Source organism: Chrysemys picta, chromosome 20 (assembly GCF_011386835.1).
Source record: "Chrysemys picta bellii isolate R12L10 chromosome 20, ASM1138683v2, whole genome shotgun sequence".
Lineage (NCBI taxonomy): Eukaryota > Metazoa > Chordata > Testudines > Emydidae > Chrysemys > Chrysemys picta.
The window spans coordinates 9,580,695-9,608,613 of record NC_088810.1 but is presented as its reverse complement, the minus strand read 5'-3'; the positions used below and the strand labels follow the sequence as shown (position 1 = coordinate 9,608,613).

The window sequence follows — 27,919 nt, the reverse complement described above, 5'->3', positions numbered from 1 at the left end:
TAACCTAATTGCCTTCTATGATGAGATAACTGGCTTCGTGGATGAGGGGAAAGCAGTGGATGTGTTATTCCTTCACTTTAGCAAAGCTTTTGATACGGTGTCCCGCAGTATTCTTGCCACCAAGTTAAAGAAGTATGGGCTGGATGAATGGACTGTAAGGTTGATAGAAAGTTGGCTAGATCGTCGGGCTCAACGGGTAGTGATCAATGGCTCCATGTCTAGTTGGCAGCCAGTTTCAAGCGGAGTGCCCCAAGGGTCGGTCCTGGGGCTGGTTTTGTTTAATATCTTTATTAGTGATCTGGAGGATGGTGTGGACTGCACTCTCAGCAAGTTTGCAGATCATAGAATCATAAAATATCAGGGTTGGAAGGGACCTCAGGAGGTCATCTAGTCCAACCCCCTGCTCAAAGCAGGACCAATTCCCAACTAAATCATCCCAGCCAGGGCTTTGTCAAGCCGGGCCTTAAAAACCTCCAAGGAAGGAGATTCCACCACCTCCCTAGGTAACGCATTCCAGTGCTTCACCACCCTCCTAGTGAAATAGTGTTTCGTAATATCCAACCTAGACCCCCCCCACTGCAACTTGAGACCATTGCTCCTTGTTCTGTCATCTGCCACCACTGAGAACAGCCGAGCTCCATCCTCTTTGGAACCCCACTTCAGGTAGTTGAAGGCTGCTATCAAATCCCCCCTCATTCTTCTCTTCTGGAGACTAAACAATCCCAGTTCCCTCAGCCTCTCCTCATAAGTCATGTGCTCCAAACCCCTAAGCATTCTTGTTGCCCTCCGCTGGACTCTTTCCAATTTTTCCACATCCTTCTTGTAGTGTGGGGCCCAAAACTGGACACAGTACTCCAGATGAGGCCTCACCAATGTCGAATAAAGGGGAACGATCACGTTCCTCGATCTACTGGCAATGCCCCTACTTATACAGCCCAAAATGCCATTAGCCTTCTTGGCAGCAAGAGCACACTGTTGACTCATATCCAGCTTCTCGTCCACTGTGACCCGTAGGTCCTTTTCTGCAGAACTGCTGCCTAGCCATTTGGTCCCTAGTCTGTAGCAGTGCATGGGATTCTTCCGTCCTAAGTGCAGGACTCTGCACTTGTCCTTGTTGAACCTCATCAGGTTTTTTTTGGCCCAATCCTCTAATTTGTCTAGGTCCCTCTGTATCCGATCCCTACCCTCTAGTGTATCTACCACACCTCCTAGTTTAGTGTCATCTGCAAACTTGCTGAGAGTGCAGTCCATACCATCTTCCAGATCATTAATAAAGATATTAAACAAAACCGGCCCCAGGACCGACCCTTGGGGCACTCCGCTTGAAACCGGCTGCCAACTAGACATGAAGCCATTGATCACTACCCGTTGAGCCCGACGATCTAGCCAACTTTCTATCCACCTTACAGTCCATTCATCCAGCCCATACTTCTTTAACTTGCAGATGACACTAAACTGGGATGCGTGGTAGATACACTGGAGGGTAGGGATCGGATACAGAGGGACCTAGACAAATTAGAGGACTGGGCCAAAAAAAACCTGATGAGGTTCAACAAGGACAAGTGCAGAGTCCTGCACTTAGGACGGAAGAATCCTATGCACTGCTACAGACTAGGGACCGAATGGCTAGGTAGCAGTTCTGCAGGAAAGGACCCGGGGTCACAGAGGACGAGAAGCTGGATATGAGTCAACAGTGTGCTCTTGTTGCCAAGAAGGTTAACGGCATTTTGGGCTGTATAAGTAGGGGCATTGCCAACAGATCGAGGAACTTGATCGTTCCCCTCTATTCGACATTGGTGAGGCCTCATCTGGAGTACTGTGGCTAGTTTTGGGCCCCACACTACAAGAAGGATGTGGAAAAATTGGAAAGAGTTCAGCGGAGGGCAACAAAAATGATTAGGGGTCTGGAGCACATGACTTATGAGGAGAGGCTGAGGGAACTGGGATTGTTTAGTCTCGAGAAGAGAAGAATGAGGGGGGATTTGATAGCTGCTTTCAACTACCTGAAAGGGGGTTCCAAATAGGATGGAGCTCGGCTGTTCTCAGTGGTGGCAGATGACAGAACAAGGAGCAATGGTCTCAAGTTGCAGTGAGGTTGGATATTAGGAAACACTATTTCACTAGGAGGGAAGTGAAGCACTGGAATGCGTTACCTAGGGAGGTGGTGGAATCTCCTTCCTTGGAGGTTTTTAAGGCCCAGCTTGACAAAGCCCTGGCTGGGATGATTTAGTTGGGAATTGGTCCTGCTTTGAGCAGGGGGTTGGACTAGATGACCTCTTGAGGTCCCTTCCAACCCTGATATTCTATGATTCTATGATTCTAAATGTACCGAATGCTGCCTCAGCACAGGGCATGCACTTCACTAGATGATCTTTCAAGGTCCCTTTCATCCCTACATTTCTATGATTTTATGGATAGCACAGAATACAGGGGATGGGTAGGTGGGTGGACGGATGAATGGATGGATGAGTGGGTGGAGGGGTGATTGGGTGGGCAGATAGATGGATCCTGCCTGTACATGATGTAGAAATAGTTTGGTGACATTTGAGGTCTCTTCCGTCCCTACAGTTCTGATTCTATCGACTATATAGAATATTAAATATATTATTAAAATTAATATTTAATGTCACATAAAGGCCTAGAACAAGTCAGAACAAATATTAGAACCTTATTGAAAAGAATTGTTTTCACATAACCAAAACAAGATGATCATTTCAGCTTTTTCCCATCAAAAATATCAAAATTGACACTGAGAATTGGGCAGATAATGGATTTTTCTGTTCACTGGCAATTTTGGAAGAAAAAAATCATTTGGGGTCAACCAAAACATTTTGCTTGACCTGAAACTAAACATTTCGTTTGGATGTTAAATATTTTTAAACATTTTAATTTTTTTAAATAAAAGTTAAAGGCTATTTCTAAACAAAAAGTCATTTGGGGGGAATTTTTTTTAGGTTTTATTTTTTCAGCTAAACAATTCAGCAAAACTGACATGCTAGTCTTCCATGAAATGGTAGCCGGTTACTGCTGGTGGATCTGCAGGTGGCCAATAAAACCAATCTTGGATCCACAGATCACATCACATTGGGGCAGATGGTTCCCAGTGTAAGGGGCAGATCCGAATTATTGAGTGAGGCTGCACAGCGTCCTTTCCTCCTTTCCCATTTCTCCATTTCCTGTTGTCTTGGCTGGGTCTCGTAACGCTGGGATCCTTCCCACAAGGTCCTTCTCCATTTCAGGCGCTGGAGGGCTTGGGTTTCCCATAACTCCTCAACGGCAGAGCAGGTGGACGAAGAGACATTTTCTCTCCATGTCTGTGAGGCAGATGAAGGGTACAGCACGATAGCAATGTCCTATCACCTTGTTTTCCTGGTGTTTGGATGAAGACCCTCATCCTGCCAAGCACCATCTGGATCCTGGTGTGCAAGGGCATCTCCACGCAGGGGCATTGGAACAGGCGGGGTCAAGGGGTCATGGCCCTCCCATTTTTTACTGGCCATAAGGGCGAGTGACGGGGGGAGGAGGTGGAGAGGAGTGAATCGGGGGGCGGGGTTTTGGGGAGAAGACGTGGTGTGAGGATGGGGCCTTAGGGGGAAGGAGCAGTGCGAGGATGACGGCTCAGGGGGAGAGGTAGTGTGAGGGCTGGGGCTCAGAGGAAAGGGTGGTGTCACAGTGTGGCCATGGTTCAGGTGCCAGTGGCCTTCCCCTCCCCCCCCCAACTTTTTGGGAGCTTCCGTCACCCCTGTCTCCATATTCAAAGAAATCACGCACAGGTGTCTTCCATACTCACATCAATGTCCAGATGCAGATTAAGGTCTCCTGGGGCCCTGGGCTGGAGCAAGTGGGTGGGCCCCGGGTCCAGAAAGTTGTCCCCACCGCACCTCTTCTGCCTGCGGTTCCGCTCCTTCTGCCTATGGCCCCGCCCATGGTCCCACCCTTTCCCATGTCTGCCCCGCCCCTAGGGCCGGCTCTAGGATTTTTGCCGCCCAAAGCAAAAATAATTTTGGCCGCCCCCCCCCCCGTTCTTTAATTACCCCACCCCCGGCCCCGCCTCAACTGCGCCCCTTCCCCAAATCCCCAGCCCTGCCTCCTCCCCCCAGGCTCTCAAGCCTAGGAGGGAGGGAGGGAGAGAAGCGGCGCCCGCGCCGCGGCCACTCGGAGTCTCCCCCCCAGCCCCAGGTTTGAGAGCCTGGGAGGGAGGGGGAGACCCCGAGCCGCCGCGGCGCGCGAATCAGCTGTTTCGCGCGCCATGGCAGCAGCAGCGGAGGTGAGCTAGGGTGACCGGGGCACATTTTTAGGGGCGGCATTCTGGCGCTGGCCATGCCGCCCCTAAAAATGTGCTGCCCCAAGCACCAGCTTGTTTTGCTGGTGCCTAGAGCCGGCCCTGCCCGGCCCCCTCTTGCTGATTTCCACCACACGCACACACCACTGCAGTCCTGAGGCTGGAGAAGCTTTGTGTCCTGTGGCCACAGCAGGGAGCGAGACCTCCTCCAGCCTCCAGGCTGCAGCTGGGGTAGGGGGGAATTTTCAGGTGCCACAAATTGGCCCGGGCCCCTGGGCATGGGCCATGTTGGCCCGTGCAGGAATCCGCCACTGTCCATGTCCAAGTCCTGTGGTGACAGGAGTGGGACAGCGATGATTGGAAGCTCCTAGTCACCAACCAGCACGCAGCCGGCAGCTGTCAGAGGGTCATTTTTGCATTTGAACAGAGGCAGGCCTGCAACTCGGCAGCTGCAATGCAACTGAGCAGCTGTTTTTACGGCCCGCTCCGCTCCCCTGCATGATCAGGATGTGGGCAATCTGACCTAGTGGTCAAAGCAGGAGCTGGGAAATCAGGCCGGGCCACGTACCGGGAGGTCAGAGTCTGAGGTAGGCCCGAGGGCAAACCCAGAGTCCAGCGTGAGGAGGCAGGGTCTGGTTACGAGGAGATCAGAGGCAGGAACCAAACTTGAGTACTAGGGTTACCATACGTCCGGATTTTCCCGGACATGTCCGGCTTTTTGGGCTCCAAATCCCCGTCCGGGGGGAAATCCCAAAAAGCCGGACATGTCCGGGAAAATCGGGACATGCGGGCGGCGGTGCTGGGCCAGGGGCCGGGCCGGGGGCCGGCGGGGCCAGGGGCGCCAAGCGCCGGGGGCCGGGGTCGCCGAGCGCCGGGGGCCGGCGGGGCCGAGCGCAGGGGGTGCCAGGGACCGGGGGCCGGTGGGGCCGAGTGCCGGCGGTGCCGGGGACTGGGGGCACCGAGCGTCGGGGGCGCCAAGGACCAGGGGGGCCGGGGGCCGGCGGGGCTGAGCGCCGGTGGGGCCGAGCGCCGGGGGTGCCGGGGACCGGGGGCACCGAGTGCCGGGGACCGGCGGGGCCGGGTACCAGGGGGGCTGGGGGCCGGCGGGGCCGAGCGCAGCGGAGCCGGGGGGGTGCTCGGCCGGGGGTCCGGGGGCCGGGCCGGGGGGTGCTGAGCGGGCCGGGGGGCCGGCGGGACTGGGGGGTGCTGAGCGGGCCGGGGGGTGCTTGGCCGGGGGTCCGGGGGCCGGGCCGGGGGATGCTGAGCGGGCCGGCGGGACTGGGGGGTGCTGAGCGGGCCAGGGGTGTTCGGCCGGGGGCCCGGGGGCCGGCAGGGCCAGGGGGTGCTTGGCCGGGGGGCCGGGGGCCGGGCCGGGGACCGGCAGTGCTAGGCGGGCCAGGGGTGCTCGGCCGGGGGCCAGGCCCAGGGCCGGCACCCCAGGGCCTGAGCCGACCCAGGCTGGAAACGCCGGGGGGGGGCAGCCTGGGCCGCGCCTCCTCCCCCCACCCCACCCCCTACCTGCTTCAGGCTTCCCGCGAATCAAATGTTCGCAGGAAGCAGGGGAGGGGGCGGAGTTGGGGCAGGGACTTTGGGGAAGGGGCGGAGTTGGGGCGGGGCCGGGGCCTGGTGGAGTGTCCTCCTTTTGGAGGCTCAAAATATGGTAACCCTATGAGAACAGAAGCCCAGATCAACACGCAGAGTCAGGCCGGATCAGGATACCAGTGTAAACAGGGGAATGGGCCTGCTATTGTGGGGCACTTTCCTGGCTTATACGCTACCCCGGTGAAATGGGCTAACAAAAGGATCTGAGTCCTCGCTCCCACTCCCTTTACCCAGAGGCCTGCCTGACTTCGAGAGCTCCCCTTCCTCTCTCCTGTGTGGCAGAGCCCTCGTAACCCCAACAAGGCTGGGCCCAGGATTCCTGGGGGGCTCGACCCCCAACCTTGCTGTGGTCACGTAGGGCAGGGGCTAGGGTGACCCACTGCGGGGTGTTCAATCCACATTGGATGCTTCCCTGACCACTGATCATTTCATACAGTTCAAAGCAAATGCAATTTATTAAACAGCAACAAATTAAAAAAATGAGGGGAAAAATGGGAAGGGGAAAGGAAAACCCGTCACCCCGCTCTGTGGCACAGGGACACCACAACCAGCGTCTCTGGGATGTAAGGAAAGGTCACAGCCTGTTCCTCACACGTCCCAGGCCCCTGCCCAGGCCCTGGGTGTGCTGATGCCGTAGTCTGACACTTGCTCTGGCGGTGGCCACACGCTCTCAGGCTCTAGGTGGCAGGACCCTTCTTCCCAGTGTCAGCCCCCACCTGTCAGGGTTACGATCCCCCTCCCAGTCTGACCTGCAAGGCCCCTTGGCTGGGGGCGTCTCCCTGCGCTGGGCCCATTGCCCAAGGTCCCTCTCGCTCTCCCCAGCTGCTCACCGCACCTGGCTCCGGACGGCTCCAGCCCCAGCTCCAGCTCCACAATACCTCAGTTCTGCTGCTCCTCTCCTGCCAGCCCCCTGGGCTGCTTTCCTGGCCCCTCTGGCTCTGGTTCCTGCACCTCTCCTCCCGGCACTGACTTGCTCCCTGGGCTGCTCCTCTGCCAGCACGGCTCTGCTCCCCAGCTCAGCTTGGGCCCCTGCTCTCCCCTTAGCTCGGCCCCACTCGGTCTGACCCAGGCAATTCCAGCTCACAGGAAGGATGGGACCCTCCTGGCCTCTTGACTCCCTCATTGGCCTGCCCGCCCTGCTGACCTGGAGCATTGGCTTCTCCCCGTTGCCCCTGGGGACTGTCAATCTCAGGGTCCTGATTTCCCATCGACCCGTCCCCTTCCTTTTGGTACTGGGAGCTGGCCAAGCAAAAACCCCACTGAGTTTTAGTAAGGAGCCATCAGTCCCCTTACACCAGGAAGAGGACGAGGACGAGGAAGGTGGAGGTTCAGGAAGTTGCTTTTGGCAATGGAGAAGATGCCATTCCAAGGGCTAATTCCTGCCAGGATTCCCGGCAGAGGACAGACGCGGGAACAAAGATTGGCAACTCCCCCAGATGCAACCTCCTGGAGCATGAGGGCGGAGGGAGTTAGTTGCCTGGATACCAATATGTGGGGGAGCTCCCCAGATACATCAATAATGTTGACTCACAGGGACAGCCCATTTCCCTGGCATAAAAAGTGGCTCATCCTGGACGATCCTTAGTTTTGTCCAAGACGCAACCGCCGGAGCCTCTTCCACTCCCGAGGGCACCCTGCCGGGAGCTACAGGTGAAGCAGGGCCATCCCAGCCCCTGTTGTTGGGATGCCTGGCTGGGGGCATTGGGGCACTGGGGTGGAAAGAAGATAGCTGTGGTTTGGGGAGCAACATAGTGTGGTGGCTTGGGGCATCTTGCAGTTGTTGGGGTGATTATGGGATCACTCAGTTTTGGAGGTATTGATGGGATAGAATGGGGGCTCTGTTATTGGGGGGATCATGGCGTGGAATGGGGCACTCAGTGAAGGTGGATGGCTTGACGGTTTGGCTGCTCAGCTGGTACTTGGAAGACATGGCTTCTAATCTCTGGTCTGGTGCTGTCACCCATGCACTTAGCAGCTCTATGCCTGACTTTCCCCATCTGTACAATGGGGATCATAGCCCTGCCCTGCCTCACCAAGGAACTGTGGGGATAAATAGGATAAAGATTGGGAGGTGCTCGGATACTACCATAATGGGGGCCAGATAGCACCTTAGATCTATCAATTTCTCTGTTATTAAGCTGGCTATGGGGGTTTTGCTCTACTCTGTTATTGTTAGAAGAGGAACTAGTGGCAGCGGGGTGGGCTCAGGCCAGCTGATGGAAATCTTTGTCATCTGGCTTGACTTTTAGTTTCTCTCCACATACCTGCCAACAGATCAGATCTTTTCATGGAACATGCCCCTGGGGGCATCTGGGACCGGGCGGAAGTGGAAGATGGAGCTGAGTTGGGGGACAGTGGGCCCCCATTGCCAACAGACGATCACAGTGCGTTTCCCCTCCCCATGTTGGGCAGTGCTGTCATCTCCTGGTACAGGCAGGGCAGCCGAGGTGCAGAGAGACTGCTTGCTCATGGGAGCCTGTGGAAGAACAGGAACTCAAGCCTGGCTTTCCTGAATCCTAAGCGTGCACCTTCCCCGCGAGGCATCCGTGCTCCTCAAGACGATCGTGGCCAATTATTCCCTTTCGATCTCTTTCCCTGCAGTAAAGCCAGTGACTCCACCAACCGTATCCATCACCACAACCGCCATGGAGTTGTTGATCATCGCAATGCTGGTAGTCGGGGCAGCCGCAGGTAGGGAAAAGAGTCAAGCGAGAAGCCAAAGTTGGGTTGGGTGAGAAGGTTCTGCAGCTTCCCCACAGGCCCTTCCAGGAATGTCTCAGAGACGTTGCTTAAGACAGGTTCCTACTCAGGAAGAGCGAAGTTCCCAGCAGTCCCATTATCGATTTCACAAGTTGCAAAAGGGAATTAATGCATTCAGGCCTCAGCTCTGATTATTCGTTATTGTTTGTAGAGCAGGCAGGGAGCCATGATTTCACAATCTGTTTGCGTCCCGAATCAGGATAGAAAGAAAGAATTTTGAAATTTCTCACAATAGAAAATGTTTTTGGGAAAAAAAATTAAATCTGTTACACTGAAATTTCGATGTCTTTAAATTTAAAGCATTTATAAAAATATATAACTTTTACAGAGCATCATTTCTAATATACTGTTCATTCTTTTAAGAAAAACGTGGAAACAAAAATTATTTAAAAAAATAAAAACAAATCAAAATAGCCCTTTCTGGTAATGTTCAATGCTCTGGGCAGACTGCCGGTCCCATGAAGCACCATGCACCGCTTGGTGAGGAGAAGTTAGTGCATCATGGAAGTCTCTGGTTGTGAGGCATCATGGGAGATGTAGTTTGATTGTGGAGCCCAGTCGCTACAGGAGACTGTTTCGTTTTAAACTTTTTTTAAAGAATTTGCATCACAACCAACACATTCCTGCGGAAATGATCAACTTTGACAAAATGGCATTTTCCGATGGGAAAACATTCCATCCGAAAAAGTTTGACAGTTTTAAATATTTTGTGACAGGGTCAGGCCAGATGGCTACAGGAGAGTGGTGGAAGGTAGATACATTACCCCCAGATTAAGCAGGTCCCTTTTCCCTGGGTAAAATAAGAAGGTGCTGGGGGGAGGTCATGGGGAAGTGGCCCAGGGAGTTGTAGTGGTCACACAGCTATTACAGAAGACATTGTAGACAGCTGTGATCCACAGGGCCCTGGGCTTGAACCCAGAGTAGAGGTGGGCCCAGGTTCCCCCCATCCCCCCAACTCCCTATTTGACACAAGAGGAGTTGACCTGGACTGTGAGTCATATCAGAAGGGAAGGTCTCTGGCCTATCCCCGACCCACTAGGTGGGACAACAGAGACTGTGGGGATTGTTCTCCTCCCTTCCCCCATGCTCGCCAGTGATGAAGTTACCTGAGTGAACAGTAGGTTTGAGCCAGTAGCAAAAGTGGCCAAACTGAGGGCTGCCATGAATCTCCGAGGCGAGCAAATCCGCCGGAAAGCACAAGACCCACCAAGGCAGCGGAGGAACTTTGTCACAATTTGTATTGCGGTCATAGGTGCTGACTCCGTGGGTGCTCCAGGGCTGGAACACCCATGGGGAAAATTTTTTGGGGTGCTCCGCACCCACCGGCAGCCAAGCTCCCCCACCGTCACCTCCTTCTCCCACCCCCCGAGCGTGCCACATCCCCGCTCCTCCCCCTCTCTCCCAGCGCTTCCCTGCCACCTAACAGCTGTTTGGCAGCGCTTAGGACTTTCCAGGAGGGAGCGGGAGGAGCGGGGATGCGAGGCGCTCAGGGGAGGAGGCAGAGAAGAGGCAGGGCAGGGATGGGGACTGTGGGGAAGGGGTCGAATGGTGCGGGGTGAGGGCGGTGCAGGGGAGGGAAGAGGTGGGTCGGGGCAGCGGGGGGGATCGAGCATCCACCGGCCAGAGGGAAAGTCGGCTCCTATCATTGCAGTAAAGCCTAGAAACAGCAGTCACTGACCAACCCCCCGTTCTCCCGATCATGTGTAAATTGTGATGTCAAGAGGTTTATAATTTGATCAAATCTAGGTGAATTTTCATGTGAACAGCAAAAGGTACTTCCCTGACCCCAGGGCCATTCCCTTGCAAAATTTCAAGTCCCTGCTGCCAAGGCGTTAGAGCACTTTAAAAAGTGGTTGGAAAATTGTTTGAACATTAAAAAATGAAGGGTCCTCCTGGGTCATTATGACCAGTCCCTGCTACCATGGGCAGCTCGGTCGTAGAAACGTATTGAACTCCATCTTCAAACTCAGGAGGTTTTTTTGCCTTCCGCTCCTGTTCCACAACTTCCTTCCTTCGCTGGTTAGTAACCGTCTTCTAATCTCAGCCTAGATTTATCCATGGTGCTTATCCCCATTTGTTCTTGTGCCAACGCTGGTCTTCATCTCCTATAGATCTTCTCCCTCCCTGGTGCCCCCCCCCACACACACTATATTTAGAAAGAACAATCAGATGCCGGCTTGGCTTCCTTTTAGGTTAAACCAGCCGAGCTCTTCCATCTCCCCTTGTAAGATCAGCCCTTCGTTCCCATGATAATCCTAGCGCCCTTCTCGACACCTGTTCCCGTTGGAATTCCTCTTTCTGGAACACGGGTGACCGGAATTGGAGGTTTTCCCAGTGGAATTAATGCCTCCCTATCCTTACTGGAAATACCTCGCCTGGTACAACCTCGGATCGCCTTCTGCTTTTGCACGGCCACGTGCGAGCGGTGGCTCATGGTCATCCTGCCACCAGCCAATCCATATGGACATGGCTGATGCCCAACCTGCCCTGATTTCAGCTGCTGTTTGCCATTCTCCATTGCAGACTCAGCCTCAGAGGGAGAACGGATCATTGGAGGAAGAAACTGCCGCTTTGGCTCGCGGCCCTACCAGGTGGCTCTCCTGAGGAACGGCCGTGTCACCTGTGGCGGGAGCCTGATAGCCCCGAAGTGGGTGCTAACTGCTGCACACTGCAGCAGACGAGGGATCCGGTAAGTCAGTGCGGGGGTGGTGGGAGAGAGGGTGATACATGGGAATAACCCACATCCCCAGTCCTTATCTTCTCCCTTGGTGTTCCCCATCCATGCCCAGGTCTCCCTCTGCACCTTCTAAATCCCAGCCCCATCCTCCTCCATTTTTTTCCAGCCCTCAAATCATTTTTGTGGTTCTTCTGTGCACCCACTGCGGTTTTCCAGCATCCTTGTTCAGATGTGCCCACCCCACACAGGATGCGGCGTGTGCAGAAGGAAACTCGCCCCCAGGCTCGCCAGCGTTACACCTTGTAGCATCCCACGGGTGGCTCATGTGCGGAGCTCTAGGAGCTGATGGAATGGAGCAGAGCTCCGGGAAATATTTCCCCTTGACTCCAACCTGATGCTGTTGGTTCTCAACCAGGGGGGTCTGCGCCCCCCTGCTGGTTTCAGGGGGTCCATTGGGCCCTATGGCTGAAGCCGGGAGCCCTGAGTGGTGGTGCATCCTGCAGGGCTGAAGCTCTGAGTCCCGGTGCCTTCCAGAGTGCTGAAGCTACAAGCCCTGGCGCACCCTGCGGTGCTAAAGCCCAAGTGCCTCCATCCCACAGGTGAAGCCTGGAGTCCCGAATGGAGGGGGGCTGTGGGGAGCTCCAGGAAATACTCAGTGAGAATTTAAGCCCTGGAATGAACGCCTGGCATTCCGCAGAAGGGGAGTGCCTGAAAAACTGAAAGCAATTCAAACTGCTTTTTTAGAGCTCTGTATTCTGCAGGTCACGCAGATAGATCTGCCCTGCCCCTCCCCTCCTTTTCTCCTCACTCTCTTTGTGTCTTATGGTGAAGCTGGTATTTTTGTTGTGTTTGGAAAAACTAATTAAAACGTATAAATAGTACGATAAAAATCACAATGTCTCGTGTCGGCATTTTTTAAACTTTTCGATTTTCCATTCGCAACTTTTTCTTTCAAAGTGCCCTGTTAGTTTATTTTCAGAAATATTTTGCAACAACTGAAACAAGCTACTGCCACCCGATTTTTCGATTCGCTGGAAAGCACAAAACTCTTAGACCCAGATTTGACTCTTTGACATTCTCAGTGCTCCTGCACGTTGGTTTAACTTGGCATGAGCGGTGACCCAGGACAAGGGAAAAGTAAAAATAACCGAATTAAGTTGGCCCCAAAAGTGGGTGAGGAGATAGCAAGTGTGAAAAACCAGGACGCCTTTTTTCAGGGGTGGGTTATATTTGTATATATAAGACAAAGTCCCTAATATTGGGACAATCCCGATATTATTGGGACGTCTGGTCACCCTTCCCAAAAGCCAAGGAGAAGGAATTCACGATTTTTGGTGAAAATTGCAGTTTTGATAACACCAAAGTTTCCCACAAATTAAGGGCAAAGTCATCAAATTGTTCATTTCAGCTGTGTAAAACCAGGTGCAAGAAACAATAATGTCAACAAAATATGCTGTGAACATGTGGCATGAGAACACAGCACGATATGTACAGGAATTGGGCCTGAAAATAACCGGACAAACCATAAAGTGCATGCTATCATGTCAAATGGAGGACGCAAGCATCAGAATAGAGTTAAACTTGTATGTAAATTAACCAAAACTTGTATTCTTTGGATTTGTGGTATGCCCCATAGCCATCCCTTACACGGGACTCTGATCAGTTCTGTGGAGTGTGTGCCAGTGTATGCCAAGAAAAACATGAGATCGGACGAGCTTGGAGTCGAACTGAGTTCTTGGAGAACTAAGATGACGAGGTCTCGGAAGCTACTCCACTATCGAAAATCCATTATTGGCCCAATTCTAGTTGCTTGCCCGCTATGACCTTTGAATAGACGCCCATTGATCTCTTTCCTTGTCCTCTTTCCATGCAGCTCCCTGCGTGTGCATCTGGGGGATTATAATCTACTGGTGAAAGAACCCACAGAACAGATACGAAGAATCCGCAACTTCTTTGTGCACCCCAGTTATAACCTCTGTCCTCGTGACAACGACTTCATGCTTCTGGAGTTGGATGAGCCCGCTCAACTCAACAACTACGTGAACACAATCAACCTGGCTACCCGTTGTCCCTCTCCTGGAACACGATGCAGTGTGTCGGGATGGGGCACCATCAGGTCCCCCCAAAGTATGGGGTGCTGGGTGTAGAGGGAGGGGTTGAGGTTGGGCTCAGCTTGGGGTGGGGGTGGAAGCTCTTTAAGGAGACCTCGTTAACAGGCTGACAAGGGTTTTTGGCTTCTCCTGGAGGAAAATTTTCATCTGAAACTATTGTTAGTGGACAGCTCAGCTTCGACAACACCAAAGTGTCCCATAAATTTGGAGCAATTTCATCCATTTCAGAAAAAATACTCTGAAAATACTGGGATACAATGGCATTTTTTTCTTTTCAAAATGTTTCCTTTTGAAATTTCCTTTCCTTTTCTTTTCAAAACAATTTTAAAATGTTACAGCCATACTTCAAATACAATTAAATATTATAATATGACATAAAATACTGGAACTAAATGAAACGATTCGTTTGCCATTAAATGAGGGGGTTTTTTGTGGCTTTTCTGTACATCAAAAATTTCCTTTTTTGGAAAATGAATGTGGCCAGATTCCCCAGCCGGGGTCAATCAGCCGCAGCTCCATTGGAGTCAGTGGATCTGTGCCAGTTTACACCAGTTGAGGGTCCTACACTAAGTTTTTTTCTCTTGCGCCTTGTTCCTTACTCATGATCTCCTGTTTTTCTGTCTTTGCCCAGGGCTGCGTCCAGCCATCCTGCAGTGTGCAGATCTCTATAGCGTCAGCCAGGCCAGCTGCCAGGATGTTTACTGGGGCAGGATCACGGAGAACATGTTCTGTGCTGGCGTGGAACAGGGTGGCATAAGCTCGTGCAAGGTAAGGGGGCATCCCGGAGAGCGGGGTAGGTGCCGGGTGTAGGAACTCACACAGCTCAATACTCTTTATCCCCACAACCTCCTAACCCTTCTCAGCCTGCTACTGAGGGGCCGTCGTCACTCAGCCCCTGGCCCCAGCCAGCCATGGAAGAGCAGCCAATCTGCCCTCTGGCCACACCGAGCCCTAAGGCCTGAGCTTCGTCCAGCTCCTGGAGTCCTGGGCCTGTCTGATCTTTAAAACCTTCCTGTCCGCGTGTCCCTGCCACCACCTGCTGAAAGGGATGAGCGCTGAGTGTATGTGTGTTTGTGTGTGTGTGACCCTGCTGCCCTCTGCTGGAGGAGATGGACCTGCTCTGGGTGGGTGCGTGCACGCTGGGGGCATGGCTGTGTTTTGCTGATGTCTTTGCATTGTCTCTGCAGGGCGATTCAGGAGGCCCACTGGTCTGCAACGGGCAGCTGCAGGGCGTGGTTTCCTGGGGGAAGTCTGTCTGTGCCCTGCCGGGACAGCCCAGGGTCTTCGCCAATGTCTGCAAAGCTGCCGAGTGGGTGAGGCGCACCATAAGGAGGAAGTGTGTCAGATCGGACTGAGAGCTCATAGCGCGTCACGCCTGCCACAATAACCCACCAATCACACGCCCCAGCCACGCCTCTCCTCATCTCACCGCGGCACCCGGGGGATGCCAGAATGGGGGCAGGGGAGCTGGGTCGCATGGGATTGTGATGGGACTGGGTTAAAAATGTATGACTGGTTTGAAAAGCATGAATGAGCCTGAAGATTGTGAAAACAACAAGAAGTACTTGTGGCACCTTAGAGACTAACAAATTTATTTGGGGATAAGCTTTCGTGGGCTAGAACCCACTTCATCATATGCATGGAGTGGAAAATACAGTAGCAGGTATATATACGTAGTACATGAAAAGATGGGAGTTGCCTTACCAAGTGGGGGGTCTGTCAAACGAGACAATTCAATGAACAGTAGAATACTGAGGGAGGAAAAATCACTTTTGTATTGGTAATGAGGGTGGCCCATTTCAAATAGTTGACAAGAGGGTGTGAGTAACAGTAGGGGGAAATTAGTTTTTGTAATGACCCATCCACTCCCAGTCTTTATTCAGGCCTAATTTGATGGTGTCCAGTTTGAAAATTAATTCCAGTTCTGCAGTTTCATGGACACCATCATAGGACCTAACCACATCAGCCACACCCTCAGGGGCTCATTCACCTGCACATCTACCAATGTGATATATGCCATCATGTGCCAGCAATGCCCCTCTGCCATGTACATTGGCCAAACTGGACAGTCTCTACACAAAAGAATAAATGGACACAAATCTGACATCAGGAATTATAACATTCAAAAGTCAGTCGGAGAACACTTCAACCTCCCTGGTCACTCAATAACAGACTTAAAAGTGGCAATTCTTTAACAAAAATACTTCAAAAACAAACTCCAACATGAAACTGCAGACTGGAAGCTAATAGCCATTGATGGACCTATCCTCTGTGAATGTATCTAGCTCTTTTATGAATCCTTTTATCGTCTTAGCCTTCACAACATCCTCTGGCAAGGAGTTCCACAGGTTGACTGTGCGTTGTGTGAAGAAATACTTCCTTGTGTTTGTTTTTAACCTGCTTACTATTAATTTCATTGGGTGACCCCTAGTTCTTGAGTTATGAGAAGGAGTAAATAACGCTTCCTTATTTATGAATGGATTGATAGATACTGCAGAGACATGTGGAAATGGCAAGGTGACACTTGGCGCTTTTCCATCCCTACATGTCTATAATTCTATCGACTATATAGAATATTAAATATATTATTAAAATTAATATTTAATGTCACATAAAGGTCTAGAAGAAATCAAGCAAAATATTCAAGTTGAAACAAAATATTGCAACCTTATTCAAATGAATTGTTATCACACCATCAAAACAGAATGATCATTTTGGCTTTTTCTCATCCAAAATATCAAAATTTGACACAGAGAATTGGGCAGATAATGGATTTTTCTCTTCACTGGCAATTTTGGGGAAAAAATCATTTGGGATCAAGCAAAACATTTCGTTTTATCTGAAACCAAACGTTTCATTTGGACATTCAGCATTTTTAAACATTTTTTTTTCCGAACTAAAAGTTAAAGGACATTTCTAAACAGTCATTTGGAAGTGCAAATTCGGAAATGTTTGGTTCGGAAATTTTTGAAACAAAATGTTTTGATTTTTTTGGAATTTTCTTTGGGGCGGGGTTATTTTTTGACTGAAACATTTCAGCAAAATTGACACATGATCATCTTCTATGAAATGAGAGCCAGTTACTACTGGTGGGTCCACAAGTGGCCAATAAAACCAATCCAGATTACTGAGTCAGGCTGTCACGCATTCTTTCCTCCTTTCCCATTTCTCTGTTTCCTGATGTCTTAGCTGGGTCTTGAAATGCTGGGATCCTTCCCACAAGGTCCTTCTCCATTTTAGTGGGTGGAGAGCTTGGGTTTCCCATATGTCCTCAATGGCAGAGCAGGCAAACAAAGAGACAGTTTCTCTCAATGGCTGCGAAGACAGATGAAGGCTACAGCAGGATGGCGATCTCTTGGTTTCCTGGTGTTTGGACGAAGACCCTCATCCTGCCAAGCACTGTGTGGACACTGGTGTGGAACGGCATTTCCACACAGGGTGCCCAGGCAGGGGCGGGGGGCCATGGGGATACGACCTCCCACTTTTTACTGGTTGTAAGGGTGAGCAACAGTGGTGAGCAGCAGAGAGGAGTGAGCGGGGGGTGGGGTTTATGGGGGGAAGAGGTGGTGTGAGGGCAAGGCCTCAGGGTGAAGGGGCAGCACTAGGCTGGGAGCTCAGGGGAAGGGGTGGTATGGGGGCGGGGCCTCAGGTGGAAGGGAGGGTGGGGCCACTGTTGAGGCATGGGTGGCCCCCCACTTTTAGGGAGCTTCCATGGCCCCTGTCTCCACATTAAAAAGAAATCGCGCATGTCGTCAGATGTTCGGCTGCGTGGGTGTTTCTCTCGGTGTGCTGCACTGGCTCTGGCCAGATAGCCCGTACAGCAGGCTCCGATCAAACTGCCCAATGAGACCACAAGACTCGGTTTTCAGTGAAGGCGCCGGGCCAGGTTTATTGTCGACAAAGCCCGGTAATAGCACCTGGCAGACTCTACGAGGATACTAAGACGTGTCTGCCCATGACAATGGACGCAGCTCAGTCAGTGGCGGGACTTTCCTGGCCAAAGACACTCCCTCTGAGATACATCTTTATACACAGATACAAACAAATTACATATTGCCCCTGATGTATCAGGGTGCCACCCTCTGATGTATTATGGCGCCAACCATTACCTTGTACTTGTTGGTTTGATCAAAACATCTCTATCCATCATGCTGTCATCCTGACCTTATCCTTCAGATGGTTCAGCGTGTTCCTGTTATCTTTGGGAAATGTGTTTGGTATCAAGGTGTTCTGGTACCAGGAGCGTAGCTAGGGGGATTCAGGGGAAGCAGCCGCTTCCCCTCAGCACATTTTTAAAAAGCGGCGCCTGCCAGGCCGGCACTGGGCTCCTGCAGGCAAGGGCGGGGGCAGCACGGCCAGACTCCAGAGGAGCCATTGGGGGGGGCGGCGGAGGAGCGAAGGGGCCAGCTCCTTAGCCATCGTGCCCCATGCTCAACGCAGCCCCAACATCGCCGCGGCCGCCTTCTGCAGCGGCTCAGGGCTCGGCGGCCGAGCACTCCGCAGCTGGCGGGCAGATCTCCTCTCCCCGGCAGCTGCTGCCCGCCGCACTGCTCCGTTCCCCCAAGTCCCCAGGAGAAGCGAGCAACACCCGCCCGCCACCCCTTCCCCATGCCCGGCCCCGCCCGCGACCAAGCCCCTCCGAGGGGGGGCGCAGCATGGCCGCAGCGTGGCCGGAGGAGCCAAGGGGGGGGCGCAGCGCGGCGTGGCTGGAGGAGCCAGCCAAGGGGGTGCGCGTGGAGCGGCCGGAGGAGGAACCAATGGGGTGGGGGCGTGGCCAGAGGAGGAGCCATGGGGGGCGCCTTTTTTATGTTTGCTCCCCCTGCACTTAGAACCTGGCTACGCCACTGTCTGGTACCACCTTTCTGGCATGTGTTTGCATAAATTTTCTTGTGCCTAACTCTACTTAGGAATGTGTGTTTTGGAAATATCAACCCTGTTCTTGCCAGACTCTGTGAGCAGGGCCTGCCTCTTGCTCACAACGTAACTTTGCTTTATATCAGCAAAGTTTTGACTACTTTAGCCCAGGTCTCAGGCCTCATATCAGGTCTCTGATACATGGGCTTATGTTTCAGGCCCTTTTCTTACTACAGCCACATCTGTAGTATTCCATATTCACATCCATATCCAAGTCCTGTGGCGATCGGCGACGGGAGCGAGACAGCAATGGCCGGAAGCTCCTAGTCACCGACCGGCATGCACGCAGTGGCTGTCAGAGGGCCATTTTTGCATTTGGAGAGAGGCAGGCCTTCAACTCGGCAGCTGCAATGCAACTGAGCAGCTGTTTTTACGGCCCGCTCCGCTCCCCTGCATGGGGCGTGGAGGGGGGGTGTGTCACGAGCAGGACATGGGCAGTTTGACCTAGTGCTCAAAGCAGGAGTTGGGAAATCAGGCCAGGCTACAAACCGGGAGATCAGAGTCTGAGGTAGGCCCGAGGGCAAACCCAGAGTTGAACATTGGGAGGCAGGTTCTGGTTACCAGGAGATCAGAGGTAGGAGCCAAACTTGAGAGCAGAATCATGGATCAATACCCAGAATTAGGCTGGGTCAGGAGACCAGGAAGAGGACGAGGAAGAGGAAGAGGACAAGGAAGGCGAAGAGGACGAGGAAGAGGAAGGCACACACTCCTGAGCAGGGCGGAAGGGTCAGGGAGTCGCTTTCGGCAATGGAGAAGGTGCCGTTCCAAGGGCTAATTCCTGCTGAGTTCCCCTGCAGAGGATGGAGGCGGGAACAAAGGCCGGCTTGCTTCCGCAATTCCCCAGGATCCAACCTGCTTGGGCCAGGTATATGAGGGCAGAGGAAGTCGCCTGGCTGCCGACATGCAGAGCAGCTCCCCAGATACGGCAATCAAGTTGACTCACAGAGACAGCCCATTCCCCTGGCATATAAAGTGGACCATCCCGGAGGATCCTTAGTTTTGTCCAAGACACAACCACCAGAGCTTCTTCCGCTCCCGAGGGCCCCGCGCCAGGAGCTATACGTGAAGCAGGCCAATCCAGCCCCTGTTGTAGGGATGCCTGGCTGGAGGCATCAGGGCACTGGGGTGGAAAGGAGATAGCTATGGTTTGGGGAGCAACATAGGGTGATGGTTTGGGGCATCTTGCAGTTATTGGGGTGATTATTGGCTGCCAGTGGAATCACTCTGTTTTGGGGGTACTGATGGGATGGAATGGGGGCTCTGCTCTGTTATTGGGGGTGATTATGGGATATGAGGGGGTATTGCCTTATTATTGGGGGTGGTTATCATAGAGTCATAGAAGATTAGGGTTGGAAGAGACCTCAGGAGGTCATCTAGTACAACCCCCTGCTCAAAGCCGGACCAACTCCAACTAAATCATCCCAGCCAGAGTTTGTCAAGCTGGGCCTTAATAACCTCTAAGGATGGAGATTTCACCACCTCCTTAGGTAACCCATTCCAGTGCTTCACCACCCTCCTAGTGAAATAGTGTTTCTTAATATCCCCACTGCAACTTGAGACCATTACTTCTTGTTCTGTCATCTGCCACCACTGAGAACAGCCTACCTCCATCCTCTTTGGAACCCCCCGTCAGGTAGTTGAAGGCTGCTATAAATTCCCCCCTCACTCTTTTCTTCTGCAGACTAAATAAACCCAGTTCCCTCAGCCGATCCTCATAAGTCATGTGCCCCAGCCCCCTAATCATTTTCGTTGCCTGCTGCTGGACTCTCTCCAATTTGTCCATATCCTTTCTGTAGTGGAGGGACCAAAACTGGACACAATACTCCAGGTGTGGCCTCACCAGTGTTGAATAGAGGGGAATAATCACTTCCCTCGATCTGCTTCATCAGATTTCTTTTGGACCAATCCTCCAATTTGTCTAGGTCACTCTGGACCCTATCCCTACCCTCCAGCATATCTACCTCTCCCTTCAGCTTAGTGTCATCTGCGAACTTGCTGAGGGTGCAATCCATCCCATCATCCAGATCATTAATAAAGATGTTGAACACAACTGGCCCCAGGACCGACCCTTGGGGCACTCCGCTTGATACCGGCTGCCAACTAGACATGGAGGCATTGATCACTATCCATTGAGCCCAATGATCTAGCCAGCTTTCTATCCACCTTATAATCCATTCATCCAATCCATACTTTTTTAACTTGCTGGCAAGAATACTGTGGGCGACCGTATCAAAAGCTTTGCTAAACTCAAGATATATCACATCCACTGCTTTCCCCTCATCCACAGACCCAGTTATCTCATCATAGAAGGCAATTAGGTTAGTCAGGCACGACTTCCCCTTGGTGAATCCATGCTGACTGTTCCTGATCACTTTCCTCTCCTCTAAGTGTTTCATAATTGATTCCTTGAGGACCTGCTCCATGATTTTTCCAGGGACTGAGGTGAGGCTGACTGGCCTGTAGTTCCCCGGATCCTCCTTCTTCCCTTTTTTAAAGATGGGCACTACATTTGCTTTTTTCTAATTGTCCGGGACCTCCCCCGATCACCACGAATTTTCAAAGATAATGGCCAATGGCTCTGCAATCACATCAGCCAACTCCCTCAGCACCCTCGGATGCATTAGATCTGGACCCATGGACTTGTGCATGTCCAGCTTTTCTAAATAGTCTTTAACCTCTTCTTTCACCACAGAGGGCTGCTCACCTCCTCCCCATACTGTGTTGCCCAGTGCAGCAGTCTTGGAGTTGACCTTGTCTGTGAAGACTGAGGCAAAAAAAGCATTGAGTACTTCACCTTTTTCCACATCATCTGTCATTAGGTTGCCTCCCCCATTCAGTAAGGGTCCCACACTTTCCCTAACCTTCATCTTGTTGCTAAAATACCCGTAGAAACCCTTCTTGTTACCCTTCACATCCCTTGCTAGCTGCAACTCCAATTGTGCCTCGGCCGTCCTGATTACACTCCTGCATGGTCTAGTAATATTTGTATACTCCTCCCTAGTCATCTGTCCAAATTACCACTTCTTGTAAGCTTCCTTTTTGTGGTTAAGCTTACCGAAGATTTCACTGTTAAGCCAAGCTGGTCGCCTGCCATATTTGCTATTCTTTCTGCACTTCAGGATGTTTTTTTCCTCCAACCTCAATAAGGCTTCATTAAAATATAGCCAGCTCTCCGGGACTCCTTGCCCCCTCATATTAGCTTCCCAGGGGATCCTGCCCATCAGTTCCCTAAGGGAGTCAAAGTCTGCTTTTCTGAAGGCCAGGGTCTGTATTTTGCTACTCTCCGTTCTTCCTTTTGTCAGGATCCTGAACTCGACCATCTCATGGTCACTGCTGCCACGGTTGCCACCCACTTCTACTTCCCCTACCAACTCTTCCCTGTTTGTGAGCAGCAGGTCAAGAGGAGCAGGGCCCCAGTCAGTTCCTCCAGCACTTGCACCAGGAAGTTGTCCCCAACACTGTCCAAAAACTTCCTGGATTGTCCGTGCACCACTGTATTGCTCTCTCAGCAGATGTCAGGGTGATTGACGTCCCCCATTAGAACCAGGGCCTGTGATCTGGAAACTTCAGTTAGTTGTCTGAAGAAAGCCTCGTCTACTTCATCCTCCTGGTCTGCTGGTCTATAGCACACGCCCACCACGACATCACCCTTGTTGCTCTCGCCTTTAAACTTAACCCAAAGACTCTCAACAGACTTTTCCCCAGTTTCAAACTGGAGCTCTGAGCAATCATATCGCTCTCTTACATACAATGCAACTCCTTCACCTTTCCTCTTGTACCTGTTCTTCCTGAACAGTTTATACCCATCCATGACAGTGCTCCAGTCATGTGAACTGCCCCACCTGTTATTCCAATCATGTCATAGCTCCTTGATTGTGCCAGGATTGCCCTGCTTTCTCAGTATGAATCAGGAGGCTTCCCGTCTTGTACCCTCCTCCTTGTGTTTCCTCCCGGTATCCCACTCCCCCACTTACCTCTGGACTTAGGTCACCATCACCCGGCGAACCTAGTTTATGGCATCCTAAGGGGCATTTCTCTGTTATTGGGGGGATTACGGGGTGGAATGGGGCACTCAGTGAAGATGGAGGGCTTGGTGGTTTGGTTGCTCAGTTTGTACTTGGAAGACATGGCTTCTAATCTCTGGTCCGACGCTCCATCCCTGTAGGACCTTGGCCTAATCTCGTAGCCGCTCTGTGCCTCAGTTTCCCCATCTCTACAATGGGGATCATAGCCCTGCCCTGCCTCACCAAGGAATTGTGGGGATAAATAGGAACCCTCAGACTCAGAGGGAGACCGATCGTTGTGGGGAGAACCTGCCTCTTCGGCTGGTGGCCCTACCAGGTGGCTCTCCTGAGGAATGGCCATGTCACCTGTGGCAGAAGCCTGATAGACCCAAAGTGGGTGCTAACTGCTACGCACTGCGGCAGACGAGGGATCAGGTAAGTCAGTGCTGGGGTGGAGGGAGAGAGGGAGATGCATGGGAATAACCCATTTCCCCAGTCCTTATCTTCTCCCTTGGTGTCCCCCAGGTCTCCCTCTGCACCCCCGAATTTCCAGCCCCATCCTCCTCCATTTTTCCTCCCCATCCTCAAATCATTTTTGTGGTTCTTCTCTGCACCTGCTGCGGTTTTCCAGCATCCTTGTACAGATGTGCCTCGGCATGGCAGTATTGGCCTCCCCAGCGGTGTGTGCAGAGGGAAACTCACCTCCGGGCACGCCAGCATCTGTCCTTTTAGCATCCCACTGGCGGCTCATGTGCAGTTGCTCTAGGAGCTCATGGAATGGATCAGAGCTCCAGGAAATATTTTCCCTTGACTTCAGCCTGATGCTGTTGGTTCTCAACCGGGGGCAGGGTCCGCAGCCCCCTGCTGGTTTCAGGGCATCCGCAGGGCCCCACAGCTGAAGCCCTGAGTCCCGGTGCCTCCTGTAGGGCTGAAGCCCGGAGCCAGAATGGAGGAGGGATGTGGGGAGCTCCGGGAAATACTCGATGAGAATTTAAGCCCTGGAATGAACTCCTGGCATTCCGCAGAAGGGGAGTACCAGAAAAATTGAAAGCAATTCAGGCTGCCTTTTTAGAGTTCAGTAATTACTGCAGGGCCTGAAGATAGATCTGTCCTTCCCCCCTAACTCTCTTTGTGTGTTAGGACGAAGCTGGTATCTTTGTTGTATTTGGAAAAACTAATTAAAACATATAAATAATATGTTAAAAATCACAATGTCGCGTGTCGGCATTTTTGCAGCGTTTCAATTTTACCAGTCCAGACTGTGACGCATGGCTAGAAAGGGTTAAACACCCTGCAAAATAAATAGCCCACAGAAGACATATGGGGAGATAATGTTTGTGTGTTTGTGTTTGTGTTTTGCTCCCCCAACTTTTCGATTTGGTGGAAATTTCGAAACTCTTTGACCCAGATTTCCTCTGCAATTCTCAGTGCTCCCGCACGTTGGTTTAACTTGGCATGAGCGAGCCGCAGTAACCCGGGACAGGGCAAAAGTAAAAATAACCATGTTAAGTGGGTCCCAAAAGTAGGGTGAGCAGATAGCACGTGTGAAAAACTGGGACACTTTTTTTCATTGAAAGGGGTATGGTGGCATATATAAGACTAAACACCTAATATTGGGACAATCTCACCCTACCCAAAAGCCAAGGACAAGGAGTTCACGAATTTTGGTGAAAACTGCAGTTTTGATAACACCAAACTATCCCACAAATTTGGGGCAATTTCACCAAATTGTTCATCCAGCTGTGTAAAACCAGGTGCAAGAAACAATAGTGTCAGAAACAATGGCTAAGAATGTGTGGAAGGTGATTGTGCAGACAGAGAGAAAACTAACAAAATATGTTGTGTACATGTGGCATGAGAACAAAGCATGATACCATAGAATCATAGGATATCAGGGTTGGAAGGGACCTCAGGAGGTATCTAGTCCAACCCCCTGCTCAAAGCAGGACCAATCCCCAACTAAATCAATCAATGTACAGGAATTGGGCCTGAAAATAAGCAACCAATCATAAAGTGCATGATTTCATGTAAAATGGACGGCGTATGTGTCAGAATAGGGTTAAACCTGTATATAAAATAACCAATACGTGTATTCTTTCCATTTGTGGCATGTCACATACCCACCCCTTACATGTGACTGACCAACTCTGAGTATGGCAAGAAAAACACGAGATTGGACAAGATTGGAGTCGAACTGAGTTCTTGAAGAATTCAATTGACGAGGTCTCAGAGGCTACTCCAGCTTCAAATCACAATGAAATATTATAAAATCACATAAAATACTGGATCTAAATGAAACAATTTGTTTTTTTGGCTTTTCCGTTCACCAAAATTTCTCTTTTCAGGAAAATGAATGAGGCCAGATCCCAGCCGGGGTCAGTCGGCCATAGCTCCATTGGAGTCAGTGGATCTGTGCCAGTTTACAGCAGTTGAGGGTCCTACACTAAGTTTTTTTTCTCTTGCGCCTTGTTCCCCGCTCATGATCTCCTGTTTTTCTGTCATTGCCCAGGGCTGTTCACAGCTATTCTGCAGTGTGCAGATCTCTATAGCGTCAGCCAGGCCAGGTGCCGGGACATTTGCCAGGGCAGGATCACGGAGAACATGTTCTGCGCTGGCGTGGAACAGGACAGCATAGGCACATGCCAGGTAAGGGGGCATCCTGGAGAGCGGGGTAGGTGCTGGGTGTAGGAACTCACACAGCTCAATACTCTTTATCCCCTACGACCTGCAAACCCTTCTCAGCCTGCTACTGAGGGGCCGTCGTCACTCAGCCCCTGGCCCCAGCCAGCCATGGAAGAGCAGCCGATCTGCCCTCTGGCCACACCGAGCCCTAAGGGCTGGGCTTCATCCAGCTTCCGGGCCTGAGAGAGGTCCTGGAACAGTTTTTATAGTGGGGGGCTGAGAGCCATTGTACAAAACTGTAAACCCTGTACATGATGGAAACCCACTTCAAGCCAGGGGGTGATGCCGCACGCCCAGCACCTCTAGTTCTAGCACCTCTGGGCCTGATCCCCAGCTCAGGTGTAGCAGGCTCGGACCACCTGAATCCATTTCTGATCTTTAAACCCTTCCTCTGTGTGCGTGTGTCTGTGTGTGTGTGTCTGTGTGTTGCTGCCGCCCCCTGCTGGAGAGGATGAGCCCTGGTCTGTGAGTGTGCACACGTGGGGCATGGCTGTGTTTTGCTGATGGCTCTCACTACAGGGCGATTCAGGAGGCCCACTGGTCTGCAACGGGCAGCTGCAGGGTGCGGTGTCCTGGGGGAAGTCTGTCTGTGCCCTGCCAGGACAGCCCGGTGTCTGCAAAGCTGCCCAGTGGGTGAGGAGCACCATAAGGAGGAGGCTCGCCAGATCAGACTGAGAGCTCACAGCACGTCACGCCTGCCACAATTACCCACCAAACGCACGCCCCAGCCACGCCTCTCCTCATCTCGCCACGGCACCCAGGGGGTGCTGAATGGGGTGGGGGGAGCTGGCCTGGGTGCGAATGGGATGGGGGAGCCGTAGCCCAAAGCAGCCAATGGTTATGAGCCAGGCCTGACAAATTCCTGAGGTTGGGTTAGAAATGTGTGACTGGTTTAAAAGGCATGAATCAGTGTGAAGACTGTGAGATTGCTTTAAAAAAATCATGAGATTGGTTTAAAATGGAGAGATTGGCTTAACAGTCGTGAATCAGTCTGAAATTCACAAGATTGGTTCAAAAATCGAGAGGTTGACTTTAAAAATCATGAGATTTGGTTTAGGATTAGGATTAGGGGATAGAATCATGGGATCAGCTTGAAAGTCACAAAACTGCTTTTGAAATCATGAGATCGCTTTCACAATCATGAAATCACCCCAACGATTGTGAGATGGATTTAAAAATCATGAGATTGGATTAAAAATTATGAGACTGGTTTTAAAATGACATAAATAGTACGCATGTCTTTGATCTGGTCTCTTGCATTCGTACGGGTGGCATAAGAAGCTATAACTGCTCTGATGTCACGAAATCTGACAGATCTGGATTATTTAGTTGGGCTGCACAGCGTTCTTTCCTCCTTTCCCGTTTCTCCATTTCCTGTTGTCTTTGTTGGGTTTCGTAACACTGGGATCCTTCCCACAAGGTCCTTCTCCATTTCAGTGGGTGGAGGGCTTGGGTTTCCCATAACTCCTCAGTGGCAGAGCAGGTGGACAAAGAGACAATTTCTCTCAACGGCTGTGAAGGCGGATGAAGGCTGCAGCAGGATGACAATCTCCAATCGCCTCGGTTTCCTGGCATCCTGCCAAGCACTGTGTGGACCCTGGTGTGCACAACATCTCCACGCAGGGGCATGGGAAGAGGCGGGGCCAGGGGGCCATGGCCCTCCCACTTTTTACTGGCCATAAGGGCAAACGACGGGGGGAGGAGGTGGAGAGGAGCGAGCAGGGGCGGGGTCTTGGGGAGAAGAGGTGATGCGAGGGCGGGGCCTCAGGGGGAAGCGACAGTTCGAGGGTAGTGCTCAGGGGAAAGGACAGCGTGAGGGTGGGACCGTGGTTCAGGTGCCAGCGCCCCCTTACCCCCCGCTTCTGTCGCCCCGTCTCCACATTCAAAGAAATCACGCACAGGTGTCTTCCATACTCACATCAATGTCCAGATGCAGATTAAGGTCTCCTGGGGCCCTGGGCTGGAACAAGTGAGGGGGCCCCGGGTCCAGAAAGTTGTCCCCACCCCACTTCTTCTGCCTGCGGTTCTGCCCCTTCTGCCTATGGCCCCGCCCATGGTCCCACCCTCTTCTGCCCCTTTCCCTCTCCCCGCCCCTTTCTGCCCACAGCCCTGACCCATTCCGCCCCTTCCCTGTGACCCCTCCCTTTTCTGCCCACAACCCTGACCCATTCCACCCCTCCCCCGTCATCCCGCCCCTTTCTGCTCACAGCCCCGACCCATTCCATCTCTCCCCCCACAACCCTTCCCCTTTCTGCCCACAGCCCCGACCCATTCCACCCCTCCCCCCACAACCCTGCCCCTTTCTGCCCACAGCCCCGACCGATTCTGCCCCTCTCCCATCATCCCGCCCCTTTCTGCCCACAGCCCCGACCCATTCCATCTCTCCCCCCACAACCCTTCCCCTTTCTGCCCACAGCCCCGACCCATTCCACCCCTCCCCCCACAACCCCTCCCCTTTCTGCCCATAGCCCCGACCCATTCCACCCCTCCCCCCACAACCCTGCCCCTTTCTGCCCACAGCCCCGACCGATTCTGCCCCTCTCCCATCATCCCGCCCCTTTCTGCCCCCAGCCCTGACCCATTCCGCCCCTTCCCCCGCATCCCCACCCCCGCTCCCTCATTTCCGCCCCCACCCCCCAACTGTGGTCCCGAGACCAGAGAAGCTTTGTGCCCTGGGACCCCAGCAGGGAGTGAGAGCTCCTCCAGCCTCGGGGCTGCAGTGGGGGAGGGTGCTTCTGGGGACCCCAAATTGGCCCGGGCCCCTGGGCATGGGCTCCATTGGCCTGTCCAGTAATCCGCCACTGTCCATTTCCAAGACTTGTGGTGATCGGTGAAGGGAGTGGGACAGTGATGACCGGAAGCTCCTAGTCACGGGCAGCTGTCAGAG

At 52.3% G+C, this 27,919-nt stretch overlaps 1 protein-coding gene across 1 annotated transcript; it reads left to right on the top strand.

Moving 5' to 3' along the window:
* The first annotated feature begins 8,529 nt into the window (after positions 1-8,529).
* Positions 8,530-14,867, top strand: LOC101943455 (trypsin-3-like). Its single transcript, XM_042861843.2, has 5 exons — positions 8,530-8,575; positions 11,168-11,333; positions 13,195-13,448; positions 14,064-14,200; positions 14,620-14,867. Exons 1-5 carry the CDS (start codon positions 8,530-8,532, stop codon positions 14,785-14,787), a joined length of 771 nt encoding a protein of 256 aa, XP_042717777.2. The 3' UTR covers positions 14,788-14,867.
* The last annotated feature ends 13,052 nt before the right edge of the window (positions 14,868-27,919 follow it).

Coding starts and splice junctions, on each gene's coding strand:
- LOC101943455 (XM_042861843.2), top strand. CDS start 8,530: ATGGAGTTGTTGATCATCGCAATGCTGGTAGTCGGGGCAGCCGCAG. Junction 8,576..11,167: donor GGTAGTCGGGGCAGCCGCAG/GTAGGGAAAAGA, acceptor TCTCCATTGCAG/ACTCAGCCTCAGAGGGAGAA. Junction 14,201..14,619: donor GTGGCATAAGCTCGTGCAAG/GTAAGGGGGCAT, acceptor TTGTCTCTGCAG/GGCGATTCAGGAGGCCCACT.